Genomic DNA, 27,500 nt, shown 5'->3' with positions numbered 1-27,500 from the left:
TATCTTTTCCGTGAGATCGCTGTTTTTCTGTTTATTAAAAAAGTATTTAAAAAGTACAGACATTTTTTAACTTCATTTTTTAGAACCGGATTTGTTTTGTGATTCTATTTATTTTTCAAAACGGAAGAGCTTTCGAGGCAACTTTTTGAAATGATGCGTCTACAGCAACTTTTTGAAATGATGTGTCTACAGATACTTTTTGAAATGATGTGTCTACAGCAACTTTTTGAAATGATGCGTCTACAGCAACTTTTTGAAATGATGTGTCTACAGCAACTTTTTGAAATGATGCGTCTACAGCAACTTTTCGAAATGATGCATCTACAGCAACTTTTTGAAATGATGTGTCTACAGCAACTTTTTGAAATGATGCGTCTACAACAACTTTTTGAAATGATGCGTCTACAGCAACTTTTTGAAATGATGTGTCTACAGCAACTTTTTGAAATGATGTGTCTACAGCAACTTTTCGAAATGATGCGTCTACAGCAACTTTTTGAAATGATGCGTCTACAGCAACTTTTTGAAATGGTGCGTCTACAGCAACTTTTTGAAATGATGCGTCTACAGCAACTTTTTGAAATGATGCGTCTACAGCAACTTTTTGAAATGATGCGTCTACAGCAACTTTTCGAAATGATGCGTCTACAGCAACTTTTTGAAATGATGCGTCTACAGCAACTTTTCGAAATGATGCGTCTACAGCAACTTTTTGAAATGATGTGTCTACAGCAAGCTGAGATGTTAGAGTTGCAGAGACAAAATATGGAAAGACAGGAAGAAAATGATGAAAGCTGCAGCTGAAAAGTAGAGTAATTAAAGATGCAGAAGGAATTAAATAGACAGCGAGAAATGGAGAGAAAACAAAGAAAAAAAAAGAAAAGAGAGAAAGAGAAGAGGAAAGAGAGGAATTCAACCAAAAATTACCGGAAATGCAGATGCAGCAGAGAAAAAATTAGAACTACTAACGCAAGTAATATCAAATGAAGACAGTAATGAGTTAAACAAGGATATTTCTTCCCAAACCGTGACCTGATCAGGATTAAAAACATTTCACTATGTTCCTGAAGAGGATTTGACATTTGAAGCCTATTTTTAAAGATTTAGTGACATATTCAGGATAGATTGCAAGACATTGAGCAAGCAGATGAAGGTTTGTCTTTTATTACAAAAATTTGGAGCTGCAGAACATAACAAGTTCATGGATTACATCATCCCGAAACAGTCGAGTGAATTTTCTTTTGATGAGGCGGTGAAATCTTCGATGGAATTATACTGTCCAAAAACCAGCTTATTTCATAAAAGGTGAAAATGTATCAACCTGACCTTCAAAGAAGACCAAGATTACATCACATTTGCTTCAAAATAGACACTGTCATGACTTTGGACTATTCTCACTGATAGCCAACAACTTCAAGGTCCAGATTTTTGTTCAAGGCTTAGTGTTGAACTCAGACTCTGGGTACGAAACAGATTGGAAAGGAGTCAAATATAATCCTTCGACAAATTGGCAGAGGAATGCCAAAAGATTATCTCGGAGAAGCAAGATTCCAAAAATTTAGAAGAGGCAGGAGTAGCGCACATTAGAAAAGTACGAAGTAACAAAAAATCTTACTCTTCCAACAGTCAAGCGAAAGCCGAACATAACTTTCTGGAAAAGTCTCAAAAGAAGCTAAATTTTCCCCATTTTCAAGGATGTGGAAAACTTCATTGGCAGTTTTGGAAATGTGATCCGTACAGACGCAACAGACACAAAGCCTCACATTGCAGACCGAAAAAAAGGCCCGACAGTAGCTACGTAAAAACAGCAAGGACTCAAGCAAAGGGCAAAGATGTACAGAAGTTAGGGTTAGGGTTAGGGTTAGTGTGTGACAGTAAGAATCAGAGAGAAGAATGTTAGACTTCAACTTGACAGTATTTCAAATTTGTTTATTATAACCCACCATACTTAGTGCAAAATTGGAAAACCGAGGTTGATGAGAACTAAGAAAGTTGCTTGTTCTGGAGAAAGAATGAGATTCAAAGGTGAGATTAATGTAACGTTGAAGGAAAAGACACTGAAACTTAAGATGTTTGTGTTACGAAACACTAATAAACTTCTCTCTTCCTGTGGAACAGTGCACAAATGAGATGACTGAATGGTTCAAAGCAGCAATTGAAGCACATGTTCCTTCACAGAAGTTCTATAACAAATCCTACTCTCCCCAATGGTTTACTTCTACTTGAGCAGCTGCCATTGCTCAAAGGCAGCATGCATACCACAGATTTATCCGACAAAGCCCAGTACAAACAGACAAAAGTACATTGAAGCTAAAAGTAATTGTAAGAAAGACATAGCAACAGCTAAGAGAGAATGCACCAAAACCACCAGGAAATGCATTGAAACGCAGAAATTAGGAACTTGTGATTTCTGGAAAATCAGTGTAGTAAATAATGGACAATCAACAATTCTCCCACTATCAAACAATCATGAGGTTGCTTACACGGTAACCAAGGAGGCTAACATGCTTGTCAGTTGGTTTGCCTCAAACTCTACATTGGACTTGATTTTCGTTTGCAAACAGAAACCACACTAGACGATCTGTACTCTATTAAACAACATTTGATTGGCCTTTTATTCTTCTATAATTTTACCTGTTCATATTTGACTTTTAATTGAAATATTCTCGTGTTCACGTCAATTAAAAAAAAATAACTTCAAACTGAGGAGGCAAAAAGAAAGGCCGCACAATGGAAAATTGTTATTTAAATGTAACTTTAGGACATTAATGCAACACAAATACAACAAGAACACAATGAACTAGTTAATATTTAGTAGCATAGCCCTTCTGCAATTTGACAGCTTCCAATCTTAAATTAAACTGCAGCAATACTCTGGGGGAAAGGGCATCCCTCTTTTCTTTAATTTTTGTCCAAACTTCTTCCAAATTATAAATTTTATTATTGCGTAGCTGTTGCTTGATGTAATGCCGTACGTTTTCGATAGGATTGAGGTCTGGAGATTGTGCAAGCCAATCCAAACACTGAATATGCTCTTCCAGGAACCTCTTGACATTGCAAGCTGTTTGAATTATCCTGCATGAAGAGGGATTATCATCCAAATTCCAACCAAAGTAGGGTAGAAAATGCTCAATTAATATACTGATATCATAAAAAACCTAGACAGCTTAAAAGCATGCATATCTGATCTCATCCCGGCTGCACTATTAAAAAAAGCTCCAAATTTTCCAAGAAATGTCTTAACAAATCTTGCTTTCTTGAATACTGGAAAATTGCTTCTGTGGTACTAGTTTACAAGAATTTTGGCAAAAGAACTGATCCATTAAATTATCATCCCATTAGCTTCCTCCCTCTCAACGCCAAAATATTTGAGTCCATAATTAGTCAGGCTCTAGTCCACCACCTTACAGCTGCTAAACCTCTGTCTGTCCGATAATATGAATTTAGGCAATCTCTGAACATATATATCATGCACTGCATAAGGCAAGGGAGGGTAGTAGCCCTAGATATATCTAAGGCTTTTGACAGGGTATGGCATGATGGTCTTTTCAGGAACATCAGATCCTATAGTATTACTGGACAAATACTTAACATAATTAAATCCTTCTTAAATAAGAGAAGAATCTAGGTTGTCTTTGATGGTCGTACACCCAAACAACATGATATAAATACAGGTATACCTCAGTGGGCGATCCTTGGACCTTTATTATTCCTGATATTCATAAATGACCTTCCTGATAAAATAGACTCCAAGATGGGTATATTTGCTGACTACACCATGCTCTATAACAGGTATAAGGGGAAAACAAATGAACGCATATCCAAGGCAGTGGTGGAAAAACAAGAGGAAGACCTCCAGTCTGTAGTGGAATGGGGTCAAAAGTGGATAATAACATTCAATGCTGCTAAGTCTAAGTTCATTTCCTTTAATAATTACAAGAAATCTTCTCAACCACTAATAGCTATGGCTTATGATACATTTATGATACATTACCTGAAAGTAGTTCCTTTAAATTCCACAGCTTAACGTTCACAAGGAACATGAATTTGTACAAATACATCCAGGGCATTGCTGCGGCTGCTGCAAAGAAGGTGGGCTCTCTCTATCGTGCTAGAAAGTTACTTATGCCTGAAATCTGTAATGGAATGGGGACAAAAATGGATGGTCACATTCAATGCTGCCAAGACTAAGCTTGTTTCCTTCAATAACTACAAGAAACCTTCTCTGCCACCAATAGCAATGACCAAGAACACATTGCCTGAAAGTACTTCTTTTAAACTCCTCGGCCTAACGTTCACAGGGAACATGAACGAATATATACATTGAGAGCATTGCCAAGGCTGCTGCAAAGAAGGTGGGCTCTCTCTAACATGCTAGAAAATTACTTACGCCTGACAGTATCCTGTACCTCTATGAGGCCACCATTCGCCCATGTATGGAGTACTGTTGCCACATTTTGGTTGATGCATCTGCTACTAGTCTCTCACCCAGTTCAAAAGAGAGTTGCTAACCTGAAAGGTACTGAACTATCAACTAGGCTTCAGCCTTTGTCCCATTGATGAAACGTTGCATCCCTCTGCCTGTTTTACAAGTATTTTAATGGTAGATGCTCCAACAAACTACAAGCCCTTGTACCCCCCCAACATAAATACCCTCAACAAACCCAACAAGCAGCAAAATCCCACCCCTTCACAGTAGAGATCCCTAGATATAAGAAAGCCTTCTACTCTAATAGTTTCTTCCCCAGAACTACTAGACTTTGGAATTCCCTTCCAGGTTCCTGCTTCCCTAACTGTACTGACATGCAGAAGTTCAAGTGTAATGTAAACATACATCTTGCTGCTCAACTCCCTACATAGTCTCTCTGCAATTATGTCCCAGATAGTATCCGCTGCATTATAGTGGCACTGTGCCTTGCTTGGGGTGAAAATGCTATATAAAAAAAAGAGAAGAATGAGAAAAGGAAAAATAAAGTTAAAATTGAAATTCTTGAAAGATAATGAAATGGAAGTTAATATCCAGTACACTCACATGCATAATAATCCAGAAGAAAGTTTTCAATGTCTGTAATGAGTTTGAGAAGACACCAAAGAAATAATCCTAATCTGGGTACTTGAATAAGGAAATCCTCATGGAAGAATTGTATATCAGCGCACTTTGCGCATAAAATGTATATTCATGCAAATCAAAAACGTTTTTAAAAAGGATTTCAAAGTAGTATTAGTCAAAAAAAGATCACCAACAATGTAATTTGTTGCAATATTTTTGACTTATAACAATAATATGTATAATAACATTATGTATAATAATATTACTTATAACAATAATATGTATAATAATAATATGCATAATAATATGTATAGTAATAATATGTATAATAATAATATGTATAATAATAATATGTATAATAATAATACGTATAATAATAACATGTATAACAATAATATGCATAATAATAATATGTATAATACTAATATGTATAATAATATTACTTATAACAATAATATGTATGATAATAATATGTATAATAATATCATTTATAACAATAATATGTATAATCATAATATGTATAATAATAATATGTATTATAATAATATGTATAGTAATAATATGTATGATAATAATATATATAATAATAATATGTATAATAATATTATGTATAATAATAATATGTATATTAATAATAATATGTATAATAATAATAATACGTATAATAATACTATGTATAATAATGATATGTATAATAATAATACGTATAATAATAATATGTATAATAAAAATATGTATAATAATAATATGTATAATAATAATATGTATAATAATAATATGTATAACAATAATATGTATAATAATAATATGTATAATAATGATATGTATAATAATAATACGTATAATAATAATATGTATAATAATAATATGTATAATAATGATATGTATGATAATAATATGTATAATAATAATATATATAACAATAATACGTATAATAATAATATGTATAATAATAATATGTATAATAATAATACGTATAATAATATGTATAATAATGATATGTATAATAATATGTATAATAATAATACGTATAATAATATGTATAATAATACGTATAATAATAATATGTATAATAATAATATGTATAATAATATTACGTATAATAATAATACGTATAATAAAAATATGTATAATAATAATATGTATAATAATAATATGTATAATAATAATATGTATAATAATAATATGTATAATAATAATATGCATAATAATATGTATAATAATAATATGTATAATAATAATATGTATAATAATAATATGTATAATAATAATATGTATAATAATAATAATAATAATACGTATAATAATAATATGTATAATAATAATATGTATAATAATAATATGTATAATAATAATATGTATAATAATACGTATAAAAATAATACGTATAATAATAATATGTATAGTAATAATATGTATAATAATAATATGTATAATAATAATATGCATAATAATATGTATAATAATAATATGTATAATAATAAGATGTATAATAATAATATGTATAATAATAATGTGTATAATAATAATAATAATAATACGTATAATAATAATATGTATAATAATAATATGTATAAAAATAATATGTATAATAATAATATGTATAATAATACGTATAAAAATAATACGTATAATAATAATATGTATAGTAATAATATGTATAAAAATAATATGTATAATAATAATATGTATAATAATATGTATAATAATAATATGTATAATAATAATATGTATAATAATATTATGCATAATAATAATATGTATAATAATAATATGTATAATAATAATATGTATAATAATAATATGTATAATAATAATACGTATAATAATATTACGTATAATAATAATATGTACAATAATAATACGTATAATAATAATATGTATAATAATAATATGTATAATAATAATATGTATAATAATAATATGTATAATAATACGTATAATAATATTACGTATAATAATAATATGTATAATAATAATACGTATAATAATAAAATGTATAATAATAATATGTATCATAATAATATGTATAATAATAATATGTATAGTAATAATATGTATAATAATAATATGTATAATAATAATATGCATAATAAAAATATGTATAATAATATGTATAATAAAAATATGTATAATAATAATATGTATAATAATAATACGTATAATAATATTACGTATAATAATAATATGTATAATAATGATATGTATAATAATAATATGTATAATAATAATATGTATAATAATAATATGTATAATAATATGTATAATAATAATACGTATAATAATATTACGTATAATAATAATATGTATAAAAATAATATGTATAATAATAATATGTATAATAATAATATGTATAATAATAATATGTATAATAATATTACGTAGAATAATATGTATAATAATAATATGTATAATAAAAATATGTATAATAATATTACGTATAATAATAATATGTATAAAAATAATATGTATAATAATAATATGTATAATAATAATATGTATAATAATAATATGTATAATAATAATATGTATAATAATATGCATAATAATACTATGTATAATAATAATATGTATAACAATAATACGTATAATAATAATATGTATAATAATAATATGTATAATAATACGTATAATAATATGTATAATAATGATATGTATAATAATAATATGTATAATAATAATACGTATAATAATATGCATAATAATAATACGTATAATAATAATATGTATAATAATAATACGTATAATAATATTACGTATAATAATAATATGTATAATAAAAATATGTATAATAATAATATGTATAATAATAATGTGTATAACAATAATATGTATAATAATAATATGTATAATAATAATATGTATAATAATAATATGCATAATAATAATATGTATAATAATAATACGTATAATAATAATATGTATAATGATAATATGTATAAAAATAATATGTATAATAATAATATTTATAATAATACGTATAATAATAATACGTATAATAATAATATGTATAGTAATAATATGTATAATAATAATATGTATAATAATAATATGTATAATAATATTACGTATAATAATAATATGTATAATAATAATATGTATAATAATAATATGTATAATAATATGCATAATAATAATATGTATAATAATAATATGTATAATAATAATATGTATAATAAAAATATGTATAATAATAATACGTATAATAATATTACGTATAATAATAATATGTATAATAGTGATATGTATAATAATATGTATAATAATAATATGTATAATAATAATATGTATAATAATAATACGTATAATAATAATACGTATAATAATATTACGTATAATCATAATATGTATAATAATAATACGTATAATAATATTATGTAAAATAATAATATGTATAATAATAATATGTATAATAATAATATGTATTATAATAATATGTATGATAATAATACGTATAATAATATTACATATAATAATAATATGTATAATAATAATACGTATAATAATAATATGTATAATAATAATATGTATAATAAAAATATGTATAATAATAATATGTATAATAATGATATGTATAATAATGATATGTATAATAATAATATGTATAATAATAATACGTATAATAATAATATGTATAATAATAATATGTATAATAATAATATGTATAGTAATAATATGTATAATTATAATATGTATAATAATATGTATAATAATAATATGTATAATAATATGTATAATAATAATATGTATAATAATAATATGTATAAAAATAATACGTATAATAATATTACGTATAATAATAATATGTATAATAATGATATGTATAATAATAATATGTACAATAATAATATGTCTAATAATAATATGTATAATAATAATATGTACAATAATAATACGTATAATAATATTACGTATAATAATAATATATATAATAATAATATGTATAATAATAATATGTATAATAATAATATATATAATAATATTATGTATAATAATAATATGTATAATAATAATATGTATCATAATAATATGTATAATAATATTACGTATAATAATAATATGTATAATAATAATATGTATAATAATAATATGTATAATAATAATATGTATAATAAAATTTTATGTATAATAATATGCATAATAATAATATGAATAATAATAATATGTATAATAATAATATGTATAATAAAAATACGTATAATAATAATATATATAATAATATTACGTATAATAATAATATGTATAATAATGATATGTATAATAATAATATATATAATAATAATATGTATAATAATCATATGTATTACAATAATATGTATAATAATAATACGTATAATAATATTACGTATAATAATAATACGTATAATAATAATACGTATAATAATAATATGTATAATAATAATATGTATAATAATAATATGTATAATAATAATATGTATAATAATATTACGTATAATAATAATATGTATAATAATACGTATAATAATAATATGCATAATAATAATATGTATAATAATAATATGTATAATAATAATATGTATAATAATAATATGTATAATAATAATATGTATAATAATAATATGTATAATAATAATATTTATAAAAATATTACGTATAATAATAATATTTATAATAATAATATGTATAATAATAATATGTATAATAATGATATGTATAATAATAATATGTATAATAATAATATGCATAATAAAAATATGTATAATAATAATATGTATAATAATAATATGTATAATAATAATACGTATAATAATAATATGTATAGTAATAATATGTATAATAATAATATGTATAATAATAATATGTATAATAATAATATGTATAATAATAATATGTATAATAGTAATATGTATAGCAAAAATATGTATAATAATAATATGTATAATCTTGATATGTATAATAATAATATGTATAATAATAATATGTATAATAATAATATGTATAATAATAATATGCATAATAAAAATATGTATAATAATAATACGTATAATAATAATATGCATGATAAAAATATGTATAATAATGATATGTATAATAATAATATGTATAATAATAATATGTATAATAAAAATATGTATAATAATAATATGTATAATCTTGATATGTATAATAATAATATTTATAATAATAATATGTATAATAAAAATATGTATAACAATAATATGTATAATAAAAATATGTATAATAATAATATGTATAATAATAATATGTATAATAATAATATGTATAATAATGATATGTATAATAATAATATGCATAATAATAATATGCATGATAAAAATATGTATAATAATAATATGTATAATAATAATATGTATAATAATATGTATAATAATAATATATATAACAATAATATGTATAATAATAATACGTATAATAATATGTATAATAATAAGATGTATAATAATAATACGTATAATAATAATACGTATAATAATAATATGTATAATAAAATATGTATAATAATAATATGTATAATAATAATACGTATAATAATAATACGTATAATAATAATATATATAATTATAATATGTATAACAATAATATGTATAATAATAATACGTATAATAATAATATGCATAATAATAATATGTATAATAATAATATGTATAATAATAATATGTATAATAATAATACGTATAATAATAATATGTATAATAATAATATGTATAATAATAATATGTATAATAATAAAACGTATAATAATAATATGTATAATAATATGTATAATAATAATAATATGTATAATAATAATACGTATAATAATAATATGTATAATAATAATACGTATAATAATAATATGTATAATAATAATACGTATAATAATAATATGTATAATAAAAATATGTATAATAATAATATGTATAATAATATGTATAATAATAATAATAATATGTATAATAATAATACGTATAATAATAATATGTATAATAATAATAGGTATAATAATAATATGTATAATAATTTTACGTATAATAATAATATGTATAATAATAATACGTATAATAATAATATGCATAATAAAAATATGTATGAGTATAATAGATATAATAATAATATGTATAATAATAATACGTATAATAATAATATGTATAGAAATAATATGTATAATAATAATATGTATAATAATAATACGTATAATAATAATATGTATAATAATAATATGTATAATAATATTACGTATATTAATAATATGTATAATAATAATATGTATAATAATAATATGTATAATAATAATATGCATAATAATAATATGTATAATAATAATATGTATAATAATAATATGTATAATAATAATATGTATAATAATAATATGTATAATAATATTACGTATAATAATAATATTTCTAATAATAATATGTATAATAATAATATGTATAATAATAATATGTATAATAATAATATGTATAATAATAATATTTATAATAAAAATATGTATAATAATAATACGTATAATAATATTACGTATAATAATAATATGTATAATAATAATACGTATAATAATAATATGTATAATAATAATATGTATAATAATAGTACGTATAATAATAATATGTATAATAATAATACGTATAATAATAATACGTATAATAATAATATGTATAATAATAATATGTATAATAATAATATGTATAATAATAATATGTATAATAATAATATGTATAATAATAATATGTATAATAATAATACGTGTAATAATAATATGTATAATAATATGTATAATAATAATATGTATAATAATAATACGTATAATAATAATACGTATAATAATATTACGTATAATAATAATATGTATAATAATAATACGTATAATAATAATATGTATAATAATAATATGTATAATAATAATATGTATAATAATAATACGTATAATAATATTATGTATAATAATAATATGTATAATAATAATATGTATAATAATAATATGTATAATAATAATATATATAATAATACGTATAATAATATTACGTATAATAATGATATGTATAATAATAATATGTATAATAATAATATGTATAATAATAATATGTATAATAATAATATGTATAATAATAAACTGTATAATAATAATATGTATAATAATAATATGTATAATAATAATACGTATAATAATATTACGTATAATAATCATATGTATAAAAATAATATGTATAATAACAATATGTATAATAATAATATGTATAATAATAATACGTATGATTATAATACGTATAATAATATTACGTATAATAATGATATGTATAATAATAATACGTATAATAATAATATGTATAATAATAATATGTATAATAATAATACGTATAACAATAGTACGTATAATAATAATATGTATAATAATAATACGTATAATAATAATATGTATAACAATAATATGTTTAATAATAATATGTATAATAATAGTATGTATAATAATAATATGTATAATAATAATATGTATAATAATGATATGTATAATAATGATATGTATAATAATAATATGTATAATAATAATATGTATAATAATAATATGTATAATAATAATATGTATAATAATAATAATATGTATAATAATGATATGTATAATAATAATATGTATAATAATATGTATAATAATAATATGTAGAGTAATAATATGTATAATAATAATATGTATAATAATAATATGTATAATAATAATATGCATAATAATAATATGCATAATAATAATATGTATAATAATGATATGTATAATAATAATATGTATAATAATAATATGTATAATAATAATATGTATAATAATAATATGTATAATAATAATACGTATAATAATAATACGTATAATAATATTACGTATAATAATAATATGTATAATAATAATATGTATAATCATAATACGTATAATAATAATATGTATAATAATAATATGTATAATAATAATATGTATAATAATAATACGTATAATAATAATGCGTATAATAATAATATGTATAATAAAAATATGTATAATAATAATATGTATAATAATAATACGTATAATAATAATACGTATCATATTAATATGTATAATAATAATATGTATAACAATAATATGTATAATAATAATACGTATAATAATAATATGCATAATAAAACTATGTATAATAATAATATGTATAATAATAATATGTATAATAATAATACGTATAATAATAATATGTATAATAATAATATGTATAATAATAATACTTATAATAATAATATGTATAATAATAATATGTATAATAATAATATGTATAATAATAATACGTATAATAATAATATGTATAATAATAATACGTATAATAATAATAATATGTATAATAAAAATATGTATAATAAAAATATGTATAATAATAATATGTATAATAATAATACGTATAATAATAATATGTATAATAAAAATATGTATAATAATATGTATAACAATAATATGTATAATAATAATACGTATAATAATAATATGCATAATAAAAATATGTATAATAATATGTATAACAATAATATGTATAATGATAATACGTATAATAATAATACGTATAATAATAATATGTATAGTAATAATATGTATAATAATAATATGTATAATAATTATACGTATAATAATATTACGTATAATAATAATATGTATAATAATATGTATAATAATAATATGTATAATAATAATATGCATAATAATAATATGTATAATAATAATATGTATAATAATAATATGTATAATAATAATATGTATCATAATAATATGTATAATAATATTACGTATAATAATAATATGTATAATAATAATATGTATAATAATAATATGTATAATAATAATATGTATAATAAAATTTTATGTATAATAATATGCATAATAATAATATGTATAATAATAATATGTATAATAATAATATGTATAATAAAAATACGTATAATAATAATATATATAATAATATTACGTATAATAATAATATGTATAATAATGATATGTATAATAATAATATATATAATAATAATATGTATAATAATCATATGTATTACAATAATATGTATAATAATAATACGTATAATAATATTACGTATAATAATAATACGTATAATAATAATACGTATAATAATAATATGTATAATAATAATATGTATAATAATAATATGTATAATAATAATATGTATAATAATATTACGTATAATAATAATATGTATAATAATACGTATAATAATAATATGCATAATAATAATATGTATAATAATAATATGTATAATAATAATATGTATAATAATAATATGTATAATAATAATATGTATAATAATAATATGTATAATAATAATATTTATAAAAATATTACGTATAATAATAATATTTATAATAATAATATGTATAATAATAATATGTATAATAATGATATGTATAATAATAATATGTATAATAATAATATGCATAATAAAAATATGTATAATAATAATATGTATAATAATAATATGTATAATAATAATACGTATAATAATAATATGTATAGTAATAATATGTATAATAATAATATGTATAATAATAATATGTATAATAATAATATGTATAATAATAATATGTATAATAGTAATATGTATAGCAAAAATATGTATAATAATAATATGTATAATCTTGATATGTATAATAATAATATGTATAATAATAATATGTATAATAATAATATGTATAATAATAATATGCATAATAAAAATATGTATAATAATAATACGTATAATAATAATATGCATGATAAAAATATGTATAATAATGATATGTATAATAATAATAATATGTATAATAATAATATGTATAATAAAAATATGTATAATAATAATATGTATAATCTTGATATGTATAATAATAATATTTATAATAATAATATGTATAATAAAAATATGTATAACAATAATATGTATAATAATAATATGTATAATAATAATATGTATAATAATAATATGTATAATAATAATATGTATAATAATGATATGTATAATAATAATATGCATAATAATAATATGCATGATAAAAATATGTATAATAATAATATGTATAATAATAATATGTATAATAATAATATGTATAATAATAATATATATAACAATAATATGTATAATAATAATACGTATAATAATATGTATAATAATAAGATGTATAATAATAATACGTATAATAATAATACGTATAATAATAATATGTATAATAAAATATGTATAATAATAATATGTATAATAATAATACGTATAATAATAATACGTATAATAATAATATATATAATTATAATATGTATAACAATAATATGTATAATAATAATACGTATAATAATAATATGCATAATAATAATATGTATAATAATAATATGTATAATAATAATATGTATAATAATAATACGTATAATAATAATATGTATAATAATAATATGTATAATAATAATATGTATAATAATAATACGTATAATAATAATATGTATAATAATATGTATAATAATAATAATATGTATAATAATAATACGTATAATAATAATATGTATAATAATAATACGTATAATAATAATATGTATAATAATAATACGTATAATAATAATATGTATAATAAAAATATGTATAATAATAATATGTATAATAATATGTATAATAATAATAATACTATGTATAATAATAATACGTATAATAATAATATGTATAATAATAATAGGTATAATAATAATATGTATAATAATTTTACGTATAATAATAATATGTATAATAATAATACGTATAATAATAATATGCATAATAAAAATATGTATGAGTATAATAGATATAATAATAATATGTATAATAATAATACGTATAATAATAATATGTATAGAAATAATATGTATAATAATAATATGTATAATAATAATACGTATAATAATAATATGTATAATAATAATATGTATAATAATATTACGTATATTAATAATATGTATAATAATAATATGTATAATAATAATATGTATAATAATAATATGCATAATAATAATATGTATAATAATAATATGTATAATAATAATATGTATAATAATAATATGTATAATAATAATATGTATAATAATATTACGTATAATAATAATATTTCTAATAATAATATGTATAATAATAATATGTATAATAATAATATGTATAATAATAATATGTATAATAATAATATTTATAATAAAAATATGTATAATAATAATACGTATAATAATATTACGTATAATAATAATATGTATAATAATAATACGTATAATAATAATATGTATAATAATAATATGTATAATAATAGTACGTATAATAATAATATGTATAATAATAATACGTATAATAATAATACGTATAATAATAATATGTATAATAATAATATGTATAATAATAATATGTATAATAATAATATGTATAATAATAATATGTATAATAATAATATGTATAATAATAATACGTGTAATAATAATATGTATAATAATATGTATAATAATAATATGTATAATAATAATACGTATAATAATAATACGTATAATAATATTACGTATAATAATAATATGTATAATAATAATACGTATAATAATAATATGTATAATAATAATATGTATAATAATAATATGTATAATAATAATACGTATAATAATATTATGTATAATAATAATATGTATAATAATAATATGTATAATAATAATATGTATAATAATAATATATATAATAATACGTATAATAATATTACGTATAATAATGATATGTATAATAATAATATGTATAATAATAATATGTATAATAATAATATGTATAATAATAATATGTATAATAATAAACTGTATAATAATAATATGTATAATAATAATATGTATAATAATAATACGTATAATAATATTACGTATAATAATCATATGTATAAAAATAATATGTATAATAACAATATGTATAATAATAATATGTATAATAATAATACGTATGATTATAATACGTATAATAATATTACGTATAATAATGATATGTATAATAATAATACGTATAATAATAATATGTATAATAATAATATGTATAATAATAATACGTATAACAATAGTACGTATAATAATAATATGTATAATAATAATACGTATAATAATAATATGTATAACAATAATATGTTTAATAATAATATATATAATAATAGTATGTATAATAATAATATGTATAATAATAATATGTATAATAATGATATGTATAATAATGATATGTATAATAATAATATGTATAATAATAATATGTATAATAATAATATGTATAATAATAATATGTATAATAATAATAATATGTATAATAATGATATGTATAATAATAATATGTATAATAATATGTATAATAATAATATGTAGAGTAATAATATGTATAATAATAATATGTATAATAATAATATGTATAATAATAATATGCATAATAATAATATGCATAATAATAATATGTATAATAATGATATGTATAATAATAATATGTATAATAATAATATGTATAATAATAATATGTATAATAATAATATGTATAATAATAATACGTATAATAATAATACGTATAATAATATTACGTATAATAATAATATGTATAATAATAATATGTATAATCATAATACGTATAATAATAATATGTATAATAATAATATGTATAATAATAATATGTATAATAATAATGCGTATAATAATAATATGTATAATAAAAATATGTATAATAATAATATGTATAATAATAATACGTATAATAATAATACGTATCATATTAATATGTATAATAATAATATGTATAACAATAATATGTATAATAATAATACGTATAATAATAATATGCATAATAAAACTATGTATAATAATAATATGTATAATAATAATATGTATAATAATAATACGTATAATAATAATATGTATAATAATAATATGTATAATAATAATACTTATAATAATAATATGTATAATAATAATATGTATAATAATAATATGTATAATAATAATACGTATAATAATAATATGTATAATAATAATACGTATAATAATAATAATATGTATAATAAAAATATGTATAATAAAAATATGTATAATAATAATATGTATAATAATAATACGTATAATAATAATATGTATAATAAAAATATGTATAATAATATGTATAACAATAATATGTATAATAATAATACGTATAATAATAATATGCATAATAAAAATATGTATAATAATATGTATAACAATAATATGTATAATGATAATACGTATAATAATAATACGTATAATAATAATATGTATAGTAATAATATGTATAATAATAATATGTATAATAATTATACGTATAATAATATTACGTATAATAATAATATGTATAATAATATGTATAATAATAATATGTATAATAATAATATGCATAATAATAATATGTATAATAATAATATGTATAATAATAATATGTATAATAATAATATGTATAATAATAATATGTATAATAATAATATGTATAATAATAATATGTATAATAATACGTATAATAATATTACGTATAATAATAATATGCATAATAATAATATGTATAATAATATGTATAATAATAATACGTATAATAATATTACGTATAATAATAATACGTATAATAATAATATGTATAATAATAATATGTATAATAATATGTATAATAATAATATGTATAATAATAATATGTATAATACTAATATGTATAATAATAATATGTATAATAATAATATGTATAATAATGATATGTATAATAATAATATGTATAATAATAATATGTATAATAATAATATGTATAATAATAATATGTATAATAATGATATGTATAATAATAATATGTATAATAATAATATATATAATAATAATATGTATAGTAATAATATGTATAATATTAATATGTATAATAATAATATGTATAATAATAATATGCATAATAATAATATGTATAATGATGATATGTATAATAATAATATGTATAATAATAATATGTATAATAATAATATGTATAATAATATGTATAATAATAATATGTACAATAATAATACGTATAATTATATTACGTATAATAATAATATGTATAATAATAATATGTATAATAATAATATGTATAATAATAATATGTATAATAATATGTATAATAATGATACGTATAATAATAATATGTATAATAATAATACGTATAATAATATTACGTATAATAATAATATGTATAATAATAATATGTATAATAATAATATGTATAATAATAATATGTATAATAATAATATGTATGATAATAATATGTATAATAATAATACGTATAATAATAATACGTATAATAATAATATGTATAATAATAATACGTATAATAATATTACGTATAATAATAATATGTATAATAATAATATGTATAATAATAATATGTATAATAATAATGTGTATAATAATAATACGTATAATAATAATACGTATAATAATATTACGTATAATAATAATATGTATAATAATAATACGTATAATAATAATATGTATAATAATAATATGTATAATAATAATAATATGTATAATAATAATACGTATAATAATAATACGTATAATAATATTACGTATAATAATAATATGTATAATAATAATACGTATAATAATAATATGTATAATAATAATATGTATAATAATAATATGTAGAATAATAATATGTATAATAATATGTATAATAATAATACGTATAATAATAATATGTATAATAATAATATGTATAATAATAATATGTATAATAATAATACGTATAATAATAATATGTATAATAATATGTATAATAATAATATGCATAATAATAATATGTATAATAATGATATGTATAATAATGATATGTATAATAATAATATGTATAATAATAATATGTATAATAATAATATGTATAGTAATAATATGTATAATAATAATATGTATAATAATATGTATAATAATAATATGTATAATAATAATACGTATACCAATAATACGTATAATAATATTACGTATAATAATAATATGTATAATAATAATATGTATAATAATAATATGTATAATAATAATATGTATAATAATAATATGTATAATAATATGTATAATAATAATATGTATTATAATAATATGTATAATAATAATATGTATAATAATAATATGTATAATAATAATATGCATAATAATAATATGTATAATGATGATATGTATAATAATAATATGTATAATAATAATATGTATAATAATAATATGTATAATAATATGTATAATAATAATATGTACAATAATAATACGTATAATTATATTACGTATAATAATAATATGTATAATAATAATATGTATAATAATATGTATAATAATATGTATAATAATATGTATAATAATAATATGTATAATAATAATATGTATAATAATAATATGTATAATAATATGTATAATAATGATACGTATAATAATAATATGTATAATAATAATACGTATAATAATATTACGTATAATAATAATATGTATAATAATAATATGTATAATAATAATATGTATAATAATAATATGTATAATAATAATATGTGTGATAATAATATGTATAATAATAATACGTATAATAATAATACGTATAATAATAATATGTATAATAATAATACGTATAATAATATTACGTATAATAATATGTATAATAATAATATGTATAATAATAATATGTATAATAATAATGTGTATAATAATAATACGTATAATAATAATACGTATAATAATATTACGTATAATAATATGTATAATAATAATACGTATAATAATAATATGTATAATAATAATATGTATAATAATAATAATATGTATAATAATAATACGTATAATAATAATACGTATAATAATATTACGTATAATAATAATATGTATAATAATAATACGTATAATAATAATATGTATAATAATAATATGTATAATAATAATATGTAGAATAATAATATGTATAATAATATGTATAATAATAATACGTATAATAATAATATGTATAATAATAATATGTATAATAATAATATGTTTAATAATAATACGTATAATAATAATATGTATAATAATATGTATAATAATAATATGCATAATAATAATATGTATAATAATGATATGTATAATAATGATATGTATAATAATAATATGTATAATAATAATATGTATAATAATAATATGTATAATAATAATATGTATAGTAATAATATGTATAATAATAATATGTATAATAATATGTATAATAATAATATGTATAATAATAATACGTATAATAATAATACGTATAATAATATTACGTATAATAATAATATGTATAATAATAATATGTATAATAATAATATGTATAATAATAATATGTATAATAATATGTATAATAATAATATGTATTATAATAATATGTATAATAATAATATGTATAATAATAATATGTATAATAATAATATGTATAATAATGATATGTATAATAATGATACGTATAATAATAATATGTATAATAATAATACGTATAATAATATTACTTATAATAATAATATGTATAATAATAATACGTATAATAATAATATGTATAATAATAATATGTATAATAATAATATGTATAATAATAATACGTATAATAATAATACGTATAATAATAATTTGTATAATAATAATATGTATAATAATAATTTGTATAATAATAATATGTATAATAATAATACGTATAATAATAATACATATAATAATAATATGTATAATAATAATATGTATAGTAATAATATGTATAATAATAATATGTATAATAATAATATGTATAATAATAATATGCATAATAATAATATGTATAATAATGATATGTATAATAATAATATGTATAATAATAATATGTATAACAATAATATGTATAATAATAATATGTATAATAATAATATGTCTAATAATAATATGTATAATAATAATATGTATAACAATAATATGTATAATAGGATATGATCTCACACAGTCGAGCGATTCTATTTTTAAACGATAAACATCCCATCATAAAAGGTTTATAATGGGGGTAGTTATTTAATTGCCGCCCACATTGGCAATATTTCCTGGAAAGTGGGAACCCCGCAGGCTCCCCTAGAGGAGAGGCACTGCTACAATTTTTTTAAAAATTGACTGAGTAACCCCGTCGGCATTCCCCGGTCGGGGCGCCTCGGGCAGCAAGCAATAAACTTGCCCCACCGGAAAGCCCGGTGGCAAGGCCTGGGAGGGTGGACCTCCTAGGTATTACCCAGGCGGTGTACCTCAGTCCAACAGGTGCTAGGCTGGTTCCGGGCCCCTCACCTGTTAGGCTGAGTGTCAAGTGACAAATCCTTGACTTGTACTACCCTGTCTCCCTGCAGCCGAAGCCGCTAGGAGACACATCCCATCATAAAAGACTTATAATAGGATATGATCCCACACAGTCGGGCGATTCTATTTATAAACGATGCAGCTCGGAACTGACGAATCAAATTAATTCACGTTCTGCTACCAACCAATCAGAAACCAGAATTGCTCTATAAATATTAAATCTTTTCTGTAGCAATTTCGCATATGTTTTTTCCGTCTCGACACAGTAAGAATCTTTTGCTCTGTGGAACTGTCTACTGCAAACCAGTCACCTCTCAGGACTTGTGTGGAACAACGAACCATCGGAAACTGTTTTGAAACTAAACATGGCTTACACTTCTAGAGGTTATGAGTCCAGCGTGTGTCTTTATTTCGATGGATCCAAATCAAAATTCGAATTGTGGCAAGTTAAATTTCTAGGGTATCTACGAATCCAAAAGCTACACAAATTACTTCAAACACAACCTGAAAGCAGAAACGACCCCGACTTCATTGAATAGAACGCAACTGTCTTTGTGCAATTAATACAGTGTTTAGATGACCGAAGTCTATCACTGGTAATGAGAGAAGCCCTGGACGATGGCTGCAAAGCATTGAACATATTGAGAGAGCATTATTTATCGGAAGAAAAACCCAAAATTATTTCTTTATATACTGAACTGACCTCTCTAAAACGAATGGAAGCCGAAACTATTACTGATTATATTATAAGAGCCGAAACGACTGCAAATTCTTTAAAAATGTCTGGTGAAGTTATAAGTGACAGTCTGTTAATTTCCATGGTCCTTAAGGGATTACCGAGTGATTTCAAGCCATTTACCACTGTGATAACTCAGAAAGAAAAACCCATGACTTTTAGCCAATTCAAGGTAGCACTCAGAAGTTACGAGGAAACTGAAAAAATGATCACAGAAAACAATCAATCACCTCTCAGGACTTGTGTGGAACAACGAACCATCGGAAACTGTTCTGTCTACTACAAACCAGTCACCGCTCAGGACTTGTGTAGAACAACGAACCATCGGAAACTGTTCTGTCTACTGCAAACCAGTCACCTCTCAGGACTTGTGTGGAACAACGAACCATCGGAAACTGTTCTGTCTACTGCAAACCAGTCACCTCTCAGGACTTGTGTAGAACAACGAACCATCGGAAACTGTTCTGTCTACTGCAAACCAGTCACCTCTCAGGACTTGTGTGGAACAACGAACCATCGGAAACTGTTCTGTCTACTGCAAACCAGTCACCTCTCAGGACTTGTGTAGAACAACGAACCATCGGAAACTGTTCTGTCTACTGCAAACCAGTCACCTCTCAGGACTTGTGTGGAACAACGAACCATCGGAAACTGTTCTGTCTACTGCAAACCAGTCACCTCTCAGGACTTGTGTAGAACAACGAACCATCGGAAACTGTTCTGTCTACTGAAAACCAATCACCGCTCAGGACTTGTGTGGAACAACGAACCATCGGAAACTGTTCTGTCTACTGCAAACCAGTCACCTCTCAGGACTTGTGTGGAACAACGAACCATCGGAAACTGTTCTGTCTACTGCAAACCAGTCACCTCTCAGGACTTGTGTAGAACAACGAACCATTGGAAACTGTTCTGTCTACTGCAAACCAGTCACCTCTCAGGACTTGTGTAGAACAACGAACCATTGGAAACTGTTCTGTCTACTGCAAACCAGTCACCTCTCAGGACTTGTGTAGAACAACGAACCATTGGAAACTGTTCTGACTACTGCAAACCAGTCACCTCTCAGGACTTGTGTAGAACAACGAACCATTGGAAACTGTTCTGTCTACTGCAAACCAGTCACCTCTCAGGACTTGTGTAGAACAACGAACCATTGGAAACTGTTCTGTCTACTGCAAACCAGTCACCTCTCAGGACTTGTGTAGAACAACGAACCATTGGAAACTGTTCTGTCTACTGCAAACCAGTCACTTCTCAGGACTTGTGTAGAACAACGAACCATTGGAAACTGTTCTGTCTACTGCAAACCAGTCACCTCTCAGGACTTGTGTAGAACAACGAACCATTGGAAACTGTTCTGTCTACTGCAAACCAGTCACCTCTCAGGACTTGTGTAGAACAACGAACCATTGGAAACTGTTCTGTCTACTGCAAACCAGTCACCTCTCAGGACTTGTGTAGAACAACGAACCATTGAAAACTGTTCTGTCTACTGCAAACCAGTCACCTCTCAGGACTTGTGTAGAACAACGAACCATCGGAAACTGTTCTGTCATCTGCAAACCAGTCACCTCTCAGGACTTGTGTAGAACAACGAACCATTGGAAACTGTTCTGTCTACTGCAAACCAGTCACCTCTCAGGACTTGTGTAGAACAACGAACCATTGGAAACTGTTCTGTCTACTGCAAACCAGTCACCTCTCAGGACTTGTGTAGAACAACGAACCATTGGAAACTGTTCTGTCTACTGCAAACCAGTCACCTCTCAGGACTTGTGTAGAACAACGAACCATTGGAAACTGTTCTGTCTACTGCAAACCAGTCACCTCTCAGGACTTGTGTAGAACAACGAACCATTGGAAACTGTTCTGTCTACTGCAAACCAGTCACCTCTCAGGACTTGTGTAGAACAATGAACCATTGGAAACTGTTCTGTCTACTGCAAACCAGTCACCTCTCAGGACTTGTGTAGAACAACGAACCATTGGAAACTGTTCTGTCTACTGCAAACCAGTCACCTCTCAGGACTTGTGTAGAACAACGAACCATTGGAAACTGTTCTGAAACTAAAAATGGTTTACACTTCTAGATAATTTATTCTAAAATTTTTTTTAATTTAAAGAAATTAAATTTTTCAATTAAAAATTATAGAAAAACTCAGATTATAATAATAGTAAAATAGGGTAAAATTCAAGAAATAATTAAGGTTTGGTGTGGACCATAAAAGTGTGAATGAGCAGCTGGTAGTCTCACTTCTCTCTCTCTCTCTCTCTCTCTCTATATATATATATATATATATATATATATATATATATATATATATATATATACATGAATGATTATTTTATGTTTGCAGCTGGCCTGTGTAACGCCATCGTCGTACAATGCATCGGAAAGTCTAAACACTCTCCGCTATGCAAGCCGCGCCAAACAAATTCATACAAACCCAGTTGTCATCTATGTAAGTAAACCAACGTTCTTTTTCTTTTTTCCTTTTTCCTTTTTTGTTCTCTTTCCACACAAGTAAATCATGTAATCGTTTTTTTTTTAAGACTTTTATAATTGACTGCAAAATCTTGCGACCACATGCTACAAACCTGTATCAACGTTATTTATTTTTTCATCTCCATAAGTAAAATTATTTTGTACATTTTGTGTGTGTCATCTTCAGTCTTCCATATTTCTTTTTCTTTTTTTCCACTTTTTTCCTTCTTTTTTTTCTTCATTTTTTTTCTTTTTTGTTCTTTTTCCTCTATTTCTTTTTTTCCACTTTTTTCCTTCTTTTTTTTCTTCATTTTTTTTCTTTTTTGTTCTTTTTCCTCTATTTCTTTTTTTCCACTTTTTTCCTTCTTTTTTTTCTTCATTTTTTTTCTTTTTTGTTCTTTTTCCTCTATTTCTTTTTTTCCACTTTTTTCCTTCTTTTTTTTCTTCATTTTTTTTCTTTTTTGTTCTTTTTCCTCTATTTCTTTTTTTCCACTTTTTCCTTCTTTTTTTTCTTCATTTTTTTTCTTTTTTGTTCTTTTTCCTCTATTTCTTTTTTTCCACTTTTTTCCTTCTTTTTTTTTCTTCATTTTTTTTCTTTTTTGTTCTTTTTCCTCTATTTCTTTTTTTCCACTTTTTTCCTTCTTTTTTTTCTTCATTTTTTTTCTTTTTTGTTCTTTTTCCTCTATTTCTTTTTTTCTCTGTTGTTTTTACCAATGCTCCTCCTTCTTTACATAATCATTATTTTTCTTTTTCTTCTTTTTTCTCCTTCTTTTCTTCTTCATCATTTTCTTCTTCTTCTTCTTCTTCTTCTTTTTGTTTTTTTACTAACCCTCTTCCTTCTTACATGATCATTATTATTTCTATTTTTTATTTTTATTTTTCGCATATTCTGCTCCTCCCTTTTATTTTTCTTCTTTTTCTCATTCGTATTTTTTCTTCTTTTTTTTTTTCTTCATTTTCTTTTTTCTTCATATTCTTTTTTCATCTTTTTCTTCTTTTTTTCTTTTTCTTCATTTTCTTTTTTCTTCATATTCTTTTTTCATCTTTTTCTTCTTTTTTCTTTTTCTTCATTTTCTTTTTTCTTCATATTCTTTTTTCTTTTTTCATCTTTTTCTTCTTTTTTTCTTTTTCTTCATTTTCTTTTTACTTCATATTCTTTTTTCATCTTTTTCTTCTTTTTTTCTTTTTCTTCATTTTCTTTTTTCTTCATATTCTTTTTTCATCTTTTTCTTCTTTTTTCTTTTTCTTCATTTTCTTTTTTCTTCATATTCTTTTTTCTTTTTTCATCTTTTTCTTCTTTTTTTCTTTTTCTTCATTTTCTTTTTACTTCATATTCTTTTTTCATCTTTTTCTTCTTTTTTTCTTTTTCTTCATTTTCTTTTTTCTTCATATTCTTTTTTCATCTTTTTCTTCTTTTTTCTTTTTCTTCATTTTCTTTTTTCTTCATATTCTTTTTTCTTTTTTCATCTTTTTCTTCTTTTTTTCTTTTTCTTCATTTTCTTTTTTCTTCATATTCTTTTTTCATCTTTTTTCATCTTTTTCTTCTTTTTTCCTTTTTCTTCATTTTCTTTATTTTCTTCTACTCTTTATTCTTCTTTTTCTTCTTTTTTCCTGCTTACGTCATCATTATTATTTCTATTTATTTATTTTTTTCTTTTTTTTTTTTTTTGCTCAGGATCCTCGTGAAAAAATAATTTTCTCTATGAAGAAAGAATTGGAAATTTTACGGAATGAAAACCAATATTTAAGGCGAAAGGTAAAATAAATGTTTTGTAAGAATAAATAAATTTAAAAAAATCTGATATTACAACGTTACAACAGCAAAGAATTACGATGTAATATGATCCATTATTTTTGTTCCGATACCAAATGTGTGTAACGACCGCTACATACTACCGGAACAAATGACAGCCAGGAACATTTTATTGCGATCACCACTTTAAAACGCCTACGCATAAT

The 27,500-nt window shown here is 20.1% G+C and overlaps 1 protein-coding gene across 2 annotated transcripts in view; it reads left to right on the top strand.

The window, feature by feature from the left end:
* Positions 1-27,500, top strand: part of LOC145269869 (kinesin-like protein KIF12) — a 244,814-nt gene that overhangs the window by 187,047 nt on the left and 30,267 nt on the right. For both annotated transcript variants that reach the window (XM_080125611.1, XM_080125610.1), the window contains 2 exons: positions 25,414-25,518; positions 27,217-27,297. In XM_080125611.1, the coding sequence (XP_079981737.1) occupies positions 25,414-25,518; positions 27,217-27,297 (186 nt within the window). The remainder of the gene's footprint in view (positions 1-25,413; positions 25,519-27,216; positions 27,298-27,500) is intronic.

The sequence above is a fragment of the Euprymna scolopes genome, chromosome 45, assembly GCF_053919585.1.
Source record: "Euprymna scolopes isolate OS-2025 chromosome 45, ASM5391958v1, whole genome shotgun sequence".
In the NCBI taxonomy this organism is placed as follows: domain Eukaryota; kingdom Metazoa; phylum Mollusca; class Cephalopoda; order Sepiida; family Sepiolidae; genus Euprymna; species Euprymna scolopes.
Note: the sequence above shows the minus strand (reverse complement) of the source record. Positions and strands in the feature narration are given on the sequence as shown.